The 14,895-nt window shown below is 44.1% G+C and overlaps 1 protein-coding gene across 19 annotated transcripts in view; it reads left to right on the top strand.

Moving 5' to 3' along the window:
* The first annotated feature begins 1,543 nt into the window (after positions 1-1,543).
* NPL (N-acetylneuraminate pyruvate lyase) overlaps positions 1,544-14,895 on the top strand; it is a 43,892-nt gene continuing 30,540 nt past the window's right edge. For 7 of the 19 annotated variants that reach the window (XM_044758425.2, XM_044758427.2, XM_044758423.2 and 4 more), the window contains exons 1-3: positions 1,881-2,037; positions 5,680-5,765; positions 14,781-14,854. In XM_044758425.2, coding sequence (XP_044614360.2) covers positions 1,969-2,037; positions 5,680-5,765; positions 14,781-14,854 — 229 coding nt within the window. In that variant the 5' untranslated portion in view covers positions 1,881-1,968. Of the gene's footprint in view, positions 2,038-5,679; positions 5,766-13,013; positions 13,148-14,780; positions 14,855-14,895 lie in introns of those variants that run through there. The other 12 variants (XM_070497986.1, XM_070497979.1, XM_070497977.1 and 9 more) reach the window with 8 other exon arrangements.

Here is a 14,895-nt window from a genome sequence, read left to right as displayed (position 1 = left end):
ACAGAAGAAACGTCACAGAGCCCTCGGCCCTTATCAGAAAGTGTTAGAGGATGCCACTGTGAGCCTTTTGCTGACTCTCCCTTCTTTTAAGGCCTACTCGGTCATCCAAGACTGAGCTCAGGTATCACCTCCTCCAGGAAGACTTCTCCAAAACACTCTCCTGCTTCATCATACTCACAAACATACACGCACTCGCCTCTCCACCCAGATTAGCCTCCCCTCAGCGTTTCTTAATATCTTTGCACAGGTCTGTATATTTTTAAAGATGTCTCTCCCACAATTCACAGTAGAGGCCATGAATTTCTTAAGGGCATATGGTGGATACTGTGATGTGCCCCTCACCACTCAGTGAGACTCTTCCTCCCCCACCCTCTTTCTTGCTGTCTCCTACAACAGGTGTCAGCCCTGCATGACAGTCTGAGGGCTCTCTCTGCCTTCTCCAGTTTCCTCCGCCAATAAGTCTCCTGCACGTCAAATCCCATTTTAGCATCTGCTTCCGGACAAAACCTAGGACATTATTCTAAGGAATTCCTTTATATTACCACATTTATATAAACAGTAGCTGATGCATTTAGAATATTGCTTTATTGGTTGACAATATTAAGCCTAATGACCTATACCTTTTGGGTACTGAAATACTTAGTTTTGCATATATTAAAGAGCGATTTTGAAAAAAATTACTAACATTGTCCTGTTAGGATCTAATTTTCCTGTTAATATTACAAAACAAACAGAGGTTCCAAGGACTCTTCCTTCCTTTTTTGCAGGGTAACATAGGGTAGTGGTTAAAAGTACCAGCTCCCAGATTACTGAAATCAAACGACAGCTCAACCACCCATTGGCTCTATGGCCTTTGGCAAATCACTTCAGCTCTTTAACCCTGTTTCTGATCTGTAAAATGGGATGATGCTTCCTCATCTGTAAAATACGAATTAAAAAATTAGTACCCACCACGTAGGATTGTTTTACAAATTAATTTCTGGTACTATGCGCAATGAAAGGACCATTGTAACAGATTTAAAAAAGCATTTTGCAAACTAGAAAGCCCTTTGGGAAATTTATTTTCTCTAAATGAAATAAGCATCAGCCATTTATGGAAAATTGAGGTTAACTCATATCAGCAAGAGAAAGCTGGACTTGTTTATGGCTATGCTTCCCACTTATTAACACAGTACATGATATTAGAAAAGAAACTCTTGACATTCCCGCAAGTAGAGATTTTGATGAAAGATACTTTTCCCTTTCAAAAGTCTTTCAATCGTTCTCCAGAATACGCCAGAAAAGCTGCTGCATTCGTAACTGATCCGCTTTTAATACCCGTTCATCACTTTTGAACTTGAGCTTGCGGGCAGCAGCCCCTGCCTGAAGAGCACAGAGGCCCCGCCGGGCCGTCAGTGTTCTCAGCGTGCTTCTGAAACAGCAGCCCAAATTTCAACACCCAGAACCACGAAAATTCTGTCGTTGCAGGGCCCTGCTCAGAAGGAAAGTAAGACGGGAAGGAGCCCAGGAGGCGTCCGCAAGCGGAAGGACCGGCCGGGAGAAAGAGGAAGGGAGAGGTTTGGCCACGGCGGGATCAGGCGCGTGTGAGCGCGAGCTCCCGGGCACCGAGGTGCAAGTTCGGATGCTTGCAACTCTCGGGGGCCCAGGGCGGCGCGCGCGTGTTCCTTTAGCCCACACCGTTAGGGTACCGCCCAGGGAAGAGGAGACTCCACGGATGCATAACGTCTTGGGGGCGCGGGACGCGTGACCGTGCAGCTCCACCAGCGCCGCAGAAAGAGGCGCTCAACTACCGTCCCCAGGGCCCCGGGGCGTGGCGGGCACGTGGTGCCGGGCGGGGCATCCGCGGGGCCATAAAGAGCGCGGCGGGGCGGCGCAGAGATGCGGCTGCACAGCGCGGAGCGGCGGCGGGTTCCGCGGCGGCGGAGGCTGACCTCGCGGCTCGGGTGAGCGCGGCCCGCGCTGGCGTGGATGGACGGACCGGGACGGACAGACCCCCACGGGGTTCGGGCAGAGGGACGCGGGGGACGAGACTCGGGGGTGGGTGAGACGGGGACGGCCTGAAGGAAAGGGGGAAGGCAGATAAGCTGGGAAATGGAGCTGGAGGAAGTGTGAATGCGACACTCTGCGGGCCGGGAGCAAGTGCCCGACAGACCCGGGCAGAGGGACCTGCGCCCCTGGATTCTTTCACACCGCATAGCCGGTCTCTAAGGACCCTTTGCCCAAAATGATCAGAATCATCAGTTGAGCAGAAGAGAGTTTAGAGATTAAATTGGATATAATTCTTTCATCTTACGGGGCATTGGTTGTATTTCTGCGTTTTGTTGTTTTTGTTTTTTTTAGTTTCTCTGTTATTTCTTCCTTTCCAAAGATTTCTCTCTCAAGTCATCTTCTTGCCCAGAGCCGCGTCCTTCTCCTCCTCCGGAGATTTTTTTTTTTTTTTTTGAAACTTTGCCCTTTTAAGATCATTTGACTTCGGCAACCTGAATTCTTTGTACTAAGTGTTCTTGTCTGTGGCTATAGGTAATAAGATCCAAGAATAATAGCCCCTCCCCAGTGTTTCAGTAAGAACATTCTAAGTTCACATTAAGCCTCAAATTTAGAAACTATCGATCGTTCTCAGTTACAGTTGTTGTTACAGTTGCAGTTGTGATCTTTTCTCCATCTGTTCCATAAGAGTCTCACAGTTCACAAAGTTAGCAAACTTGGCTCATTTATTTGGTGTATTGCTCTGTGCAGAGAGATTTTTGAAGCCGTTCCTGCTCCCTGATGGCTTACAGGCCAGAAGAGGAGCAGAAACTACCCTGCTAATAACTCTGATATAAGGTTTTTAATAAAAAGCAAGGGTTTGAGGAGTTCTAAGAGGTGAAAAATTGTTTTCATCTTGGCAGATCAGGGAATGTTCCCTAGCGTTTAAAAAGTGAGTTTTAAAAGTTGGCTAGACTGAAGGGGCTACAGTGGGAGATAATGGCATTCCCAGGTGGGAGAACCACAGGAGAAAGGGAAGCAGGCCAGTCAGTACAAGGTAGGGAGGAGCAACGGGAGACAGTGCAGTGCATGCATTCCAGGCATGAAGAGATCTGTCCAGAAACCCAGACCGGGGAGTTTGCTGTTTATCCTGTGGAAGCCAGGGGATGTTATTGGCATTTTCTGTGCAGGGCAAAGGCAGAGCAGAAATGCCTGTGCTACTGGAAGATTAATCTGGCAGCCTGTGTGGATTGAAGAAGAGTGAGGATTAGGATAGAGATGCCCGACTCCCATCCCACACCCCCACAGGCCCCAGGGTTTGAGTTTTTAATTAATCAGACTGCACCTAAGTGCACTTAACTTGATTTCTTTCAATAAAAGATAGGTATATATAACTGCCAGTCCAAGCTTCCGACCGTCCTAAGCATATCAGTGTAACTGCCCTAAGTATGGAGTAAATGCTACTAAAAGCACAACAATATGGAAGTTTCTAGTGTGAACATCCTAGTAGTGTTGAACTTAGGAGAATTTTAATGCTGAACCCAGCTCTCACGCTTAAAGTTTCTTGAGCCCCTATGGGCCCCTAGGTCCTGGGCTTATGCGCATTGGCCTAGATAAGAGGTAACAAAGGGTAAGTTATGAGAAGGGCAGTAAGGGGGCGGGGAGGGGGCGGGAAAGGATTGCAGGGAAAGAAGATAAGAGAAGTGAAGTGACTTAGTCCCTGAACTGACAAGAGTAATGAGGGTTGAAGAGGAGTTACCAGTAGAGCTGAGATGACAGGAAAGAGGGTGCTGGCAAGGGACTAATAATCGTACTTGCTGACGTGCTATAGCCATCAGACGGGCTTCACGGAGCGGACTGCACTCACCCTTATTATGTACCTGGCTCTGTCGTTAATCACTTTACAAGAAGTAGTGCGTTCAATTCTCAACGACCCTAAGAAATATGGTCATGTTATCTCCATTTACAGAAGGGGAAACTGAATCACAGAGAGGTTGAATAATAGTGCCAAGGTCACAAAGCTAGCAGGTCATGGAGCCAGGATGCAGACCCGTGAAGTATGACTCTAGGGCTAGCACGCTCAGCCCTCTACTGTAAGAAACAAAGGAAGAAATCCTTCAGAGAATGAGACGGCAAGTTCCCCTTGGGGTATTGAGATGCTTGCAGAAGTCCCGGGAGGAGATATGCAGCAGGCATGGTATCGTATCTGATGCTCAGACATTCCTCTGGGGTAGAGAGGACCTGTGTAATTGGTCTGATGTTTTCCTCCTAGACCAGGTGATTACATTTTATCTTTCAAAACTTCCAACAGGAGTTTAGTCTCATCCTCAAACTAGGAAAAGTCGGAGAAATCTTAGTATCCTATATATCTGGTGAGGTTCCCCTTGACTGCCCTTCAGAACAGAGCAAAGCTACTTGAAGGATTTGACTTAATTTCAGGAGCAAGTCTTGCTGGGGACTCATCTGTTTGTAAGGGGAGGTATCAGATTGGCTTTCCACAAGAACCACAACTTTTGCTGTATTGTACTCTTTCATGTTTTTGTCCTGTTTCTGGTTTTAGGGGCTTACCTGAGCTGGGATGCTTGGGAGATATAGAAAAAGTAGAAGATGTGACCTCTGTACTCCAGAAGTGTATACTCCTTTTTGGGGATATGACAGCTATAAAAAGCAAACAAAATGAGCTAGTTCATAATAATTATATGTGTCAGATTTAAGTATAGTGGGCATTGGGTTTTTAAATATACCAGTGACCTCAGAACTTATACCCCCTCTTGTTGATTACCTATAGACATCACTGTATTTGCTCTAAGCCAACCATCTTTTATGTAATTGTCACCAAATACTATTTGATATTTTATTTTCTTCTTTAATTGTTAGACTCTGCTTTTGTAGTTTCAAGTTTTTATGTCTTCCAGCTCAAAAAATAATAATGCTTCTGCGACTAGTAAGTGGCGGAGCTGGGAGTTGAACCAGGCAGTCTGCCTGCAGAGTCCAGACTATTAAGCACAATGCTCTATTGCTCTCGTTGCCAGTTTTGGACAACTTCTTGGCTTTTTTATGCTGATTATGGACATGTACGCTCTCTGCCAGATGGTGAGGGATCCTTTTGCCCCACGTGAGTGAGGTCAAGTTGACTCGGCACTGGTCTCCCCATCTGTGGAGGTCATCATCCAAACAATCTGAACACCTCATTCAGTCACCCACACATTCATCACTTTTTAATTGAACACGAGGCGTTCAGCAAAGTGCTCAATGTGGGGAAAGGAAAGACAATGAGATATGTCCCCTGTCCTGGGAGCTTGGTCTAGGGGGGAGAGGTGAATAAATAATTGTGATGCAGTTTACATGGTTTGCTGGAACTAGGAAAACAGGGCAAAACTGGTCAAAATTAGAATTTGAAAGAATCGTTCGATAAATTTGAAAATAGTTTGATTGCCTCAGTCATCTATATAGATAAAATGGGAGGCCTTTGTGATGATAGTTTCCCGGAACATTGCTGCCTTCTTGTCACCACCGTCTCCTGTCTTTAAAGAATAATTTCCTCCCCTATAGAATTAAGCTCTAAAATTTTACATTCCTCTCATTTGCTCTGTGTGTTTGTGTCCTTGTAAGCATTTCTCACAGTTCTAAACTGGGAAAAGACTTTGCCCAGGAGTTTTATCATTAATTAGCGTTCCTTGAAGAAGGAAAAGAATCACATTGTATGTTTTCCAGACTCTTGTCAGCAGCTCAATGGCCTCCCCGAAGAAGAAACTTCAAGGTCTTGTTGCTGCAACCATCACGCCGATGACCGAGCATGGGTAACTATCATTTGGGACCTAAAGAAATTTGTTCTCACTCTGCCAAAATGGACAGAAGGTCTCGATCATAACAGTCACTCAGACTCTGCCTCTGTCGCCAAAGGGCGGCTTCTGTCAGTCACCCTGCTGCACTGTCTCTGACCCCAAGTCAGAGAGGAGGTCTCTATACCACAAATAGTGCAGACAGAGAGAAGGTAAGATGTGGCAGCTTGCCTTTCTGCCAGTGTCTGTAGCTCCACAAAGCAAATCCTCCTTGGATTTCATCAGAGCTCCGGCTTTGCCAAATAAAGCCAGTGGAGCTGAATAAGGAGAATCTCATTTGAGCAAGATTTGATGTCAAGCACTGGCCTGTCCCCTCTGGATCCTGTCTCTAGACGCCTGCGTGACTTCACCCCGGGCTGTTCATAGACTTCATGAAAATGTCCTGCCCTGAGGAAAGTGGGAAAGGTAACTAACTGCAAGGTGGCCCCCTTAGGGGTGTTTACAGTCTCATTCCAACATTGGTTAAATGTTGGGGAGCCTGCAGGAGTGGGAGGTTACAGCAGATGTTTGCTGAGAAATCATTACCCAAGCAAGTATTTTACTTCCAGATGAATAGTATGGTGGTTCCTTTGCTTATACTATCAGATAATTTGCCATAGGTGTTCATGCACAGACTATAACTCCTCTCTGGATATTGCCATTAATAAAAAGGGGATTCATCTACCTCCTGGATCTAAATGTTTTTGACCTGTTAAAGGAATCAGTCTACCGAAATAGAATTTTGGCTTCTTTAAGCTTCTCCTTTCTTCCTCTATAAAATATAATGATAATCATACCTACATCATGGAGTTATGAGCATTAAATGAGATTATCCATATAATACTGCTTAGCACAGGGTCAGTATGTACTTAGGTCAATAAGTTTGAACTGCTGTTGTGGCATAAGATGGGTGAAAGGAAGATGAGGTATTTAAGATATCTTTAAATAAGACTTTCGTTTTTTTGGTCTTCTGTTGGTGAATTTGTAAACCTTAAGCCTACCCCTTTAAAGTCGATGAAATTTCTCATGACACTCTTCTCATTCAAAGTTGGCCATATCACAGTTTTCCCTTAGATCATTGGAGTTCAAGGCTTCCAGCTTCTAAGATTCATGAAAAATCACATCTTTACTGGGTCTAAGTAAAATTCTTGGTGAGATGGCATTTAGATTACTCAGTGGTTAACAGCAATTTTTTTTTTCTGTTGCTCTCTTTCCACTAGTTCTAGAAAAGCCTGAAGTCAGCTTTTTCTCAGTGTGTCAGCCACTTATTGGGCAGATAAAACAGAAGACATGTGATTGCATGAGCAAGCAGAGTTTACTTCCTATTATGGAGTAATATCCTGTGTACAAGCTCAAAACACTAAGTCTGGTTGATGCTCCTGTAACCTGTTTAATCAGACCCCTCGTAGTCTACAAGTGGCTTCTTAAAACAGCCCTTTTTGTTCATCTGGGACTCACTGAGAGTATCAGTGTGTTTGTCCTCCTTATTCTGCTGTTTTCCTGGGACACCAGGCCCTGTGTATTAGAGGTTTCAAAAATGACTCTGCTTTGCTGGGTCCTTCTCCTTTTCCCAAACACCTCTGGCCCTGCTGCCTCCATTTCACTATTTCCTCTTTTTTCATCAATTCTTTTCTCTTCCAGGACCCTCACTTTCCTCAGGTGTGAAATCAAAATAAGAATGCATTTTTTTGTAAGGGCCTTGTTAGAATTAAACTAAATTATAATGTGTGTTAGTATGTAGCACAGAGTAGGCACATAAGCTTTGTTAGTTTCCTTCTCCCACCACCTGCTCCATGCAAACATTCCTATAGGTACAAAGCAGGTTTGGAGCACATGCCAAGAGCAGGTGAGCATTAAGCTACTTGCCCACAAGGGAATCTGCACTTCAGACATGTTTCCAAGACACAGGACAAAAAGAAAGGTCACTGGAATCTAACACCTGGAAATTCTTCCTGGTGACCTGCTGTCACAGAAATTTTCCTAACCTGGCTCATGCTGTATACCTTGGCCTCCATAATTTGGAATGGCTGAGCAATAACTATTCCCCTGCATCCTTTTGTCTTAGTAATTCTAAGGAATATTCATTAATGATTCAACTCTCTGAATTTAAGTTGATATCCTGCACTGGGGGAGATTGGCAGAAAGAACATGGTTAAATGGATTTTAGTTAGAGTATCTGGGTTCTTGACCACCAGCTAGTTGTCTGACCCTGGGGAGGTCTTGTCACTGTTTAAAAGTTCCCTTTCATAGTTGCAAAGAGAAGGTGTTCAACCACATTATCCCTAAGACCTATTCGAATTCTAAGAGTCTGTGGTCCTTTCGTGTTGTCATTAGGGATATTGTGGTGATCCCCATGAATGAGAATGTGTGAAGTCCCTGCAACTCCAGTGCATCCTCCACACTGGCGCCCAGTGAGCATCCTCGGAAATAAAGCTAATCATGTCACTCTTCTCTTTAAGAATCTCTGTTGACTCCCTTTTGTGTAAGCCTTGCTACTCATTGTATGTCCGTGGGCCATTTGCTCCAACATCGCATAGGAACTTGCTAGAAATGCAGAATCTCGGGCCCTACTACATACCGCTGAACCAGAACCTGCATCCCCGGGTCATTCTGTAGCACATTAAGGTCTGAGACGAACTGGTCTAAAGTGTAAAGCCCAGACTCTGGGATGACATAGTTACTCCTTTACAATCTTACCTTTCCTGCTTTGTTTCTGTTTCCCCAAACACCTCGTACCCTTTCTTCCCTCTGTGCCTTTCCCCATTCTGTTTCCTCTGCCTTTTTCTGTCGCCAGTGTCTCCTTTCTCTACTCCACTGCACACTTCTGTTCACTGGTCAAAACCCACCTTTGGTGAGTCTTTCCCATTTTCCCTAAAAAGAGTTAGAGAGCCCTCCCCTGTGAGCCCACAGCACCGTGTACATATCTTTTCACATTACATTAGAATTGTGTCGTTATAATAATTACTACAATAACTCTGTTACATATCTATCTCTCCCAACAGGCTTTGAGCTGCTTAACCTTACTCAACAGGTATTTACTGAGTATCAGGCAATACTGAGGACTGAGCATGTATGTTATTTATCTTTGTATCTTAAACATGTGGCACAGGGTGTGGTACATTTATTTCGTGATGGGTACTTTTGTTATTTCATGAGGAAAGGGAGCTAACACTGACTGGCTAAACACCATGTGTCAGTCACTGTCCTGGGCAGCTTAATATACACGTTGCCATTTAATCTTCACAGCAACTCTGTTAAAGGGCTCTTATCTCTGTTTTTGCAGTTGATGAAACCAAGATCCTAAAGATTAATGCTTACCCCTAGCCACATGGCTGAAAAGGAAGAGTTTTTCTCTACCCATCCCAACTCTTATGTTTTTCTACACCAGAGTGAAAGGCTTTTGCTTTCCTTAGTTGTTTCAAGAAGTCACTTTTTCCTTCAGGCAAGTACCCAGTCATTAGGACAGAAAGTCCATTTTCAGATTGGCCAAGATGTCACTAAAAAGTCGTGTTTTCTCTCTTTAATGTCCTTGACTTCACCATGGGAATCTTCACAACACCCTGTAGTAAAAACAAAGTTAGAGCGGTTCTGGCCCACTGGAGTCGGAGTTGTATAGATTATTGTCTTTTTAACTGTGTTGGGACACTCAATGACCCAGGCTCCCAGAACAGAACGTTGTCTACCTCTGGCAAGATGGGGCAGTACGGTCCCTGCATGCTTCTCTGCTGAAGGAGTTTTGAAATAGCCAAGTAGAGTTATTTTGCCGAAAGCGTACATAACTTCCATCTGACTTTGACTGCTGAGAGTTATACATAACAGGCAAAAAAGTGGAATGTCAGATTTTCTGATATGCATGCCACATCATGCCAGTTATGAAAAGAGCCTGTCCTGGTGATTCTGTATTCTCAAAGTGAAAGTCTTTCCCTGTGTGTCATGCACCAGGAGAGGAAATGAACAGCAATAGGGAAAGCCACGTCAGAAAAATTCTGTTATCCTTATACCCTAAGGGAAGAGAGAAAGTTCGCATGCAGTTTCACAGTTCGGTTTGTCCAAAAATAATTTGGTAAACTTTTTCTCCTCTTATATAGTTTGAAAGTAAACTAAATGTCCAAGAATAGAGGATTAGCTAAATGGTTTATGTTCGGCTGTACATGAAATGCTGTGTAGCCAGTGTAATAATGGTATCTGAAGATGTGGGAAAATATTCAATTTGGGCTGCTAAGTGAAAAAAATATGATGCTATGTACAATATGACTTTATTTATTTAGGAAAATACTATATTATGTATTTGTGAATAGAAAAATATCAAACTAATAAGTAATAATCTCCAGGGAGATCCTGAGGGTTTTTTTCCCCTTTTTTATTGTGTGTAGCTTCTAAAATAAACTATATAGCTTTTGTAATATGAAAAAAATAAGTACTTTTATTTAAAAAAGAAAAATCATGGACCTAAGGCAAAGAATCCAAAGCCATGAGAATTGAAATTAAGACATTGAATTGGAGTTAAGTATGGGAATGACCGCAGCAGGCATGGCATTTGGTTCTGGGACACTCTCCCCTGTGGTGACCAGTGGTTAGATCTGTGCTTGGAGCTCACAGAGGAAGAGACAATGCAATGGAAAGCCAAGCCAGTGTTTTCAAGTGAACTGGCTGTGCCACCTCTTGCTTCCCTGAGCAACAAGCCCCAACCAGCCAGCCAGTGGGGAGAAGAAGAATCTAATCTCGTCGTTTCCATCCTCTCTAGTGACTTCCTGATAACGGATGGAGTGCCTGCAGCAAGGACCGTAAACCCAGATACCAAGGGGAGGGCGAGTAGGGTGGGAAAACAGGGAAAGAAGCGAAGTCCCAGAGACAATTATCATCCTGTTGCCTCCTTAGCCCTGCTATTTGGGGCACCTTTGTGACAAATGTGACAACAGCCACGGGTGATTTCACTGCGCTCACTTGTGACTGGAGCTGCTGAGCATCTCTGCCGAGGGCCACAAATTTGCACCTCTAATCAGGCAGGAATCTGCAATCCCTGAGGTGACCTGAGGGGCTTCTGTGCCTCCGAAGGGGGCAGTCACTGCTCTTCCCAGCCAGTTGGTGCTGTATGGAAATGTAGGCCTGGCCTTGTTAGATCTTCTGGCTTTGCAAATAAAAGTCTTTTTTTTTTTTTAACATGAAAAAAATTCTAACATTGTGAAAGTCAAACAGTGTGCTTAGGAATCATCCCTTATCAACCTGTGATCTCTCTAAGGGGATTTGGTAGTTCCAAAAGGCCGTAAGTCCAGGGATGTTTTTGGGTGACTCTGCCACTGCCCCAGAAGTCCCACGATTAGTGTCACTCTTGTGGGCTAGGGGCATTTTATAAGACGCAGAAAACTGTGCTTTCTTGAAGAGATAGATGACATATCACCCGTTAGCACCCCTAACCTGAGTGAAATTGTCGTAGCTGTCATCCAGCAAGGCCTAACGGAGCGTGGGGAGGGCGTAGTGTAGACAGAAGCACTACCCACTGAAGCCATAAAATAGTGTGGAATTCACTGAGGAAGGAGAAGGAACCATGGGTTTCACTTACTGGCCTAGATCTGCCTAGGGTGCAGCCAACTTCCAGGAAAGAGGAGGACGCTGGAGTAGGGCCAGACAAATAGCAGCTCTGGAGGATGTAGGTGGGAGGGAGGATGATGGGATTTCATCCTATTTATTATTCCACCTCCTCCCTGGAGTTTCCTTCCCAGCCTCCCTCATTGGAATTAGCAGTCCCCCTGCTGAACCCCTGTACACTTTAACTCAGTCATATCCTTCATCATATTTTCCTCAATATTTTAGTTATTTATATATGCTATCTCCTTTGCTCAGTTAAAATCATAGTGGAATTTAAACGCATCATGCCAGTATGGGTATAAGCTGCCTTTAAGGCAGAGATGATGGGTATTTCACCATCGTTGTAAGTTTCTGAGTCACGCCTCCTTTACCAGCCTTTATTGAGCATCCGCGCCATGCCAAGTGCAGACGAGGGATTGTAAGTGTAAAAGGCACAGCTCCTGCCTTTCAAGTTCTTGCTCAAGCCTGGAGAATGGATATAAACAATTTACTGAATGATTTTCATGATGACAGAGATGTGAGCTTTGCTGAGAGTGTGAGATATTTCCAGTTTTTGTCACTGAGGAGTAATAACAGCATTTAATTGGAGCCAGACAGAATGCTGAGCACTTGTACTGGGCTCATTAGAGGCCTACTCGAGGGGAGTGGGCAGTGTCCCTGCTGAGTTTAGAGTCCACGTTGGGGGATACACACATACGCCCTAGAAGACTCAGTTGGTTTCTTCTCCTTAAGGATTTCTGAAAATGGAAGCAAGCTGTCCAGCTTCCCTTCCCAAATGAGAAAGCATTAGATTAAACCAGAAGAATGCAGATCAGAGTGAGGACAGTGCCTAGCAGGCCTCGACCATCCAGAGCTCTGCAGGCCTGTCCTTGGTGAACAAGCCAGGCCTGCTCTCAGTGTCTTTGAGGGTGTGGCCAAGGTGGGACAGGGAGGTATCAAGACTTCAGTGAGGGCCGGCCAGCCCAGTGGCGCAGCGTTTAAGTTCGCACATTCCACTTCGCACCTTCCACTTCTCGGCGGCCCGAGGTTCGCTGGTTCGGATACCAGGTGCGGACATGGCACCATTTGGCATACCATGCTGTGGTAGGCATCCCACATATAAAGTAGAGGAAGATGGGCATGGATGTTAGCTCAGGGCTAATCTTCCTCAAAAAAAAAAAAAAAAAAGACTTCAGTGAAAGTATACAGGAGCCACTGTGTTTGAATCTGTGACTCCGACAGGCTATTGCCCAGTGAGTTTATTTCCAGTTTCCAACCTGTGATTCATAAGTCTCCTGGGTCTGCCAGAGGCTGTTTCCTGGTTGCTTGCATGAGTAGATGGACATCAGTGGTCAAAACCAGAGTTAGTGTCACACAAACAAAGCGCCTGCTGATTGTCCTGCATTTCAGAGCTTATCCCAAGTGGGGAAGAGCTGATGGAAGCAGCAAGGAGCAGGTGTACAGTCATGAGCCACATAATGACATTTTGGTCAACAGCGGACGCATGGTCCCATAAGATTAATACTATATAGTCTAGGTGTGTAGTAAGCTACACCACCTAGATTTGTGTAAGTCCACCTGTGATGTTTGCACAACAAGAAATTGCCTAACAGCACATTTCTCAGAACTTCTCCCCGTCGTTAAGCAACTCATTACTGTATTGTAAAGGTGTGGTTCCAAGAGGCCAGAAATGTCTGAGGCAGAGAGATTTCGAGAAGTTGAGCAGGTCAGGCTGACCTAAATGAGGGTCTCGAGATGGATTGTCTAGGCAGCTCACTTCTCCATCCTCCATTTAGGTAAGAACAATCTAAATTCGTTCCTGTCATGCATTCAAGGAGCCTTCCCTGCTTAGCAAAACTGAGACCAGGATTCTGCATTTGAGCGAGTGGGGCAGGGCAGTGCTGGGGCGTGAGCCATCACAGAGGGAGTCTGCTCCCCTTGGAGGCTTATAACTACATGAAAGCACACCTTTTCCCAAGTGGCAGGCTCCAGCTAGTTGTCATTTGCGTGTTGTGGGCATTGATTGCCTGTGCAGTCTTTGTTTTATCTCTGTTGTTTCTATTCCCTTTGACAAATACCTTTTGATGTCTTTGTTTTCTCTATGCATCAGATTTTTTGTGTTGTTTTTGTTTTTTAAGGAATATAATAATAAAGATGAAAAGAATGTTAATAAGGTTAAAATTAAGTTAGGATTCTCTGGCCCCATTGACAAAAATGCAAACGGCAGCCAACTGGTACTTTGTGTTCTTGGCAAGGTAACCAGGGGTTCTGCAACATTTAACGCAGACTTGCCACACAGTTTTCCTTTGGATTTTCTCTCTCCATCCCCTATCCTTCCCATCTTCATTTTGATGGAGAACAGGTCGCTTTCTATGATTTGTATGTGAGTCCGTTTCCAGATTTTAGAATCAATAAGGAAAAGAGCCTTTATTGCCTAAAGCATCAGATCCTTACAAAGTCAGAGCTCTTCAAACTGCACAGTGCATGCAGATCACATGAGGATCTTGTTACAATGCAGATTTTCACTGGGTAGGGCTCCGTGGGACCTGGGACTCTGCATTTCTAACAAACTCCCCCAGGTGCCTTGCCTGCTGCTCCGCAGACACGCTTTGAGAGGCAAAGTGACACAAAGTTCCTTTCCAAATGTTAATCCTCTTCAATTTAAAACTAGCAAAAACAGTTTAAGCCTGCATTTGTTATCACAAATATTAAGTGCTGGGGCTGACCCGGTGACCTATTGGTGAAGTTCATACACTCTGCCTTGGCAGCCTGGGGTTCACAGGTTCAGATCCTGGGTGCAGACGTATGCACTGCTCATCAAGCCATACTGTGGTGGTGTCCCACATACAAAATGGAGGAAGATTGGCACAGATGTTAGCTCGGCAACAATCTTCCTCAAGCAAAAAGAGGAAGATTGGCAATAGATGTTAGCTCAGAGGCAATCTTCCTCACCAAAAAACAAGAAAGAAAAAAAGAAAACTATTAACTGCTGAAATTCTTAAATTGTTAAGATTGAATTTTCCTATCTTGTAAACCTAAAAAATTATTGTTTCCGACTGAATGTAAAATGTTAAGTTCTTTTTTAACCATGCTGCCAACCATTGCTCTTCCTAAAAAGGGCAAAAGATGATTAAGTAACTACTTTTTAAATATTACTTGTGATGAGATTTAAAGGTAAAGCCTTTGTTGATAACTAATAGTGTTTTGCTCACATAAGTGAGACACACCTGACTGAGTAGAGAAATCACCAGACTCAGGAGAAAAAAAAAGCATTACTCAGAGCAGGCTAAGAATTTCACAAACTGATTAGGTGGATTTTAATAAATATTAACAAGAGAGAAGAGTTTATAGACTTGGAGTTTGGTTGAATAAAAATGTCAAAAAAAGCTAAATATGCATTGTTTTCTATTTCTTTTTCCTGTCTTTTAGAGAAATCAACTTTTCAGTAATTGGTCAGTATGTGGATTATCTTGTGGAAGAACAGGGAGTGAAGAATATTTTTGGTAAGTCATTTTTAGAGATTTCACTACATATCTCTAGCTCA

Source organism: Equus asinus, chromosome 25 (genome assembly GCF_041296235.1).
Source record: "Equus asinus isolate D_3611 breed Donkey chromosome 25, EquAss-T2T_v2, whole genome shotgun sequence".
NCBI lineage: Eukaryota > Metazoa > Chordata > Mammalia > Perissodactyla > Equidae > Equus > Equus asinus.
The sequence above is the reverse complement of the archived record's forward strand: the minus strand, read 5'-3'. Positions and strand labels throughout refer to the sequence as shown.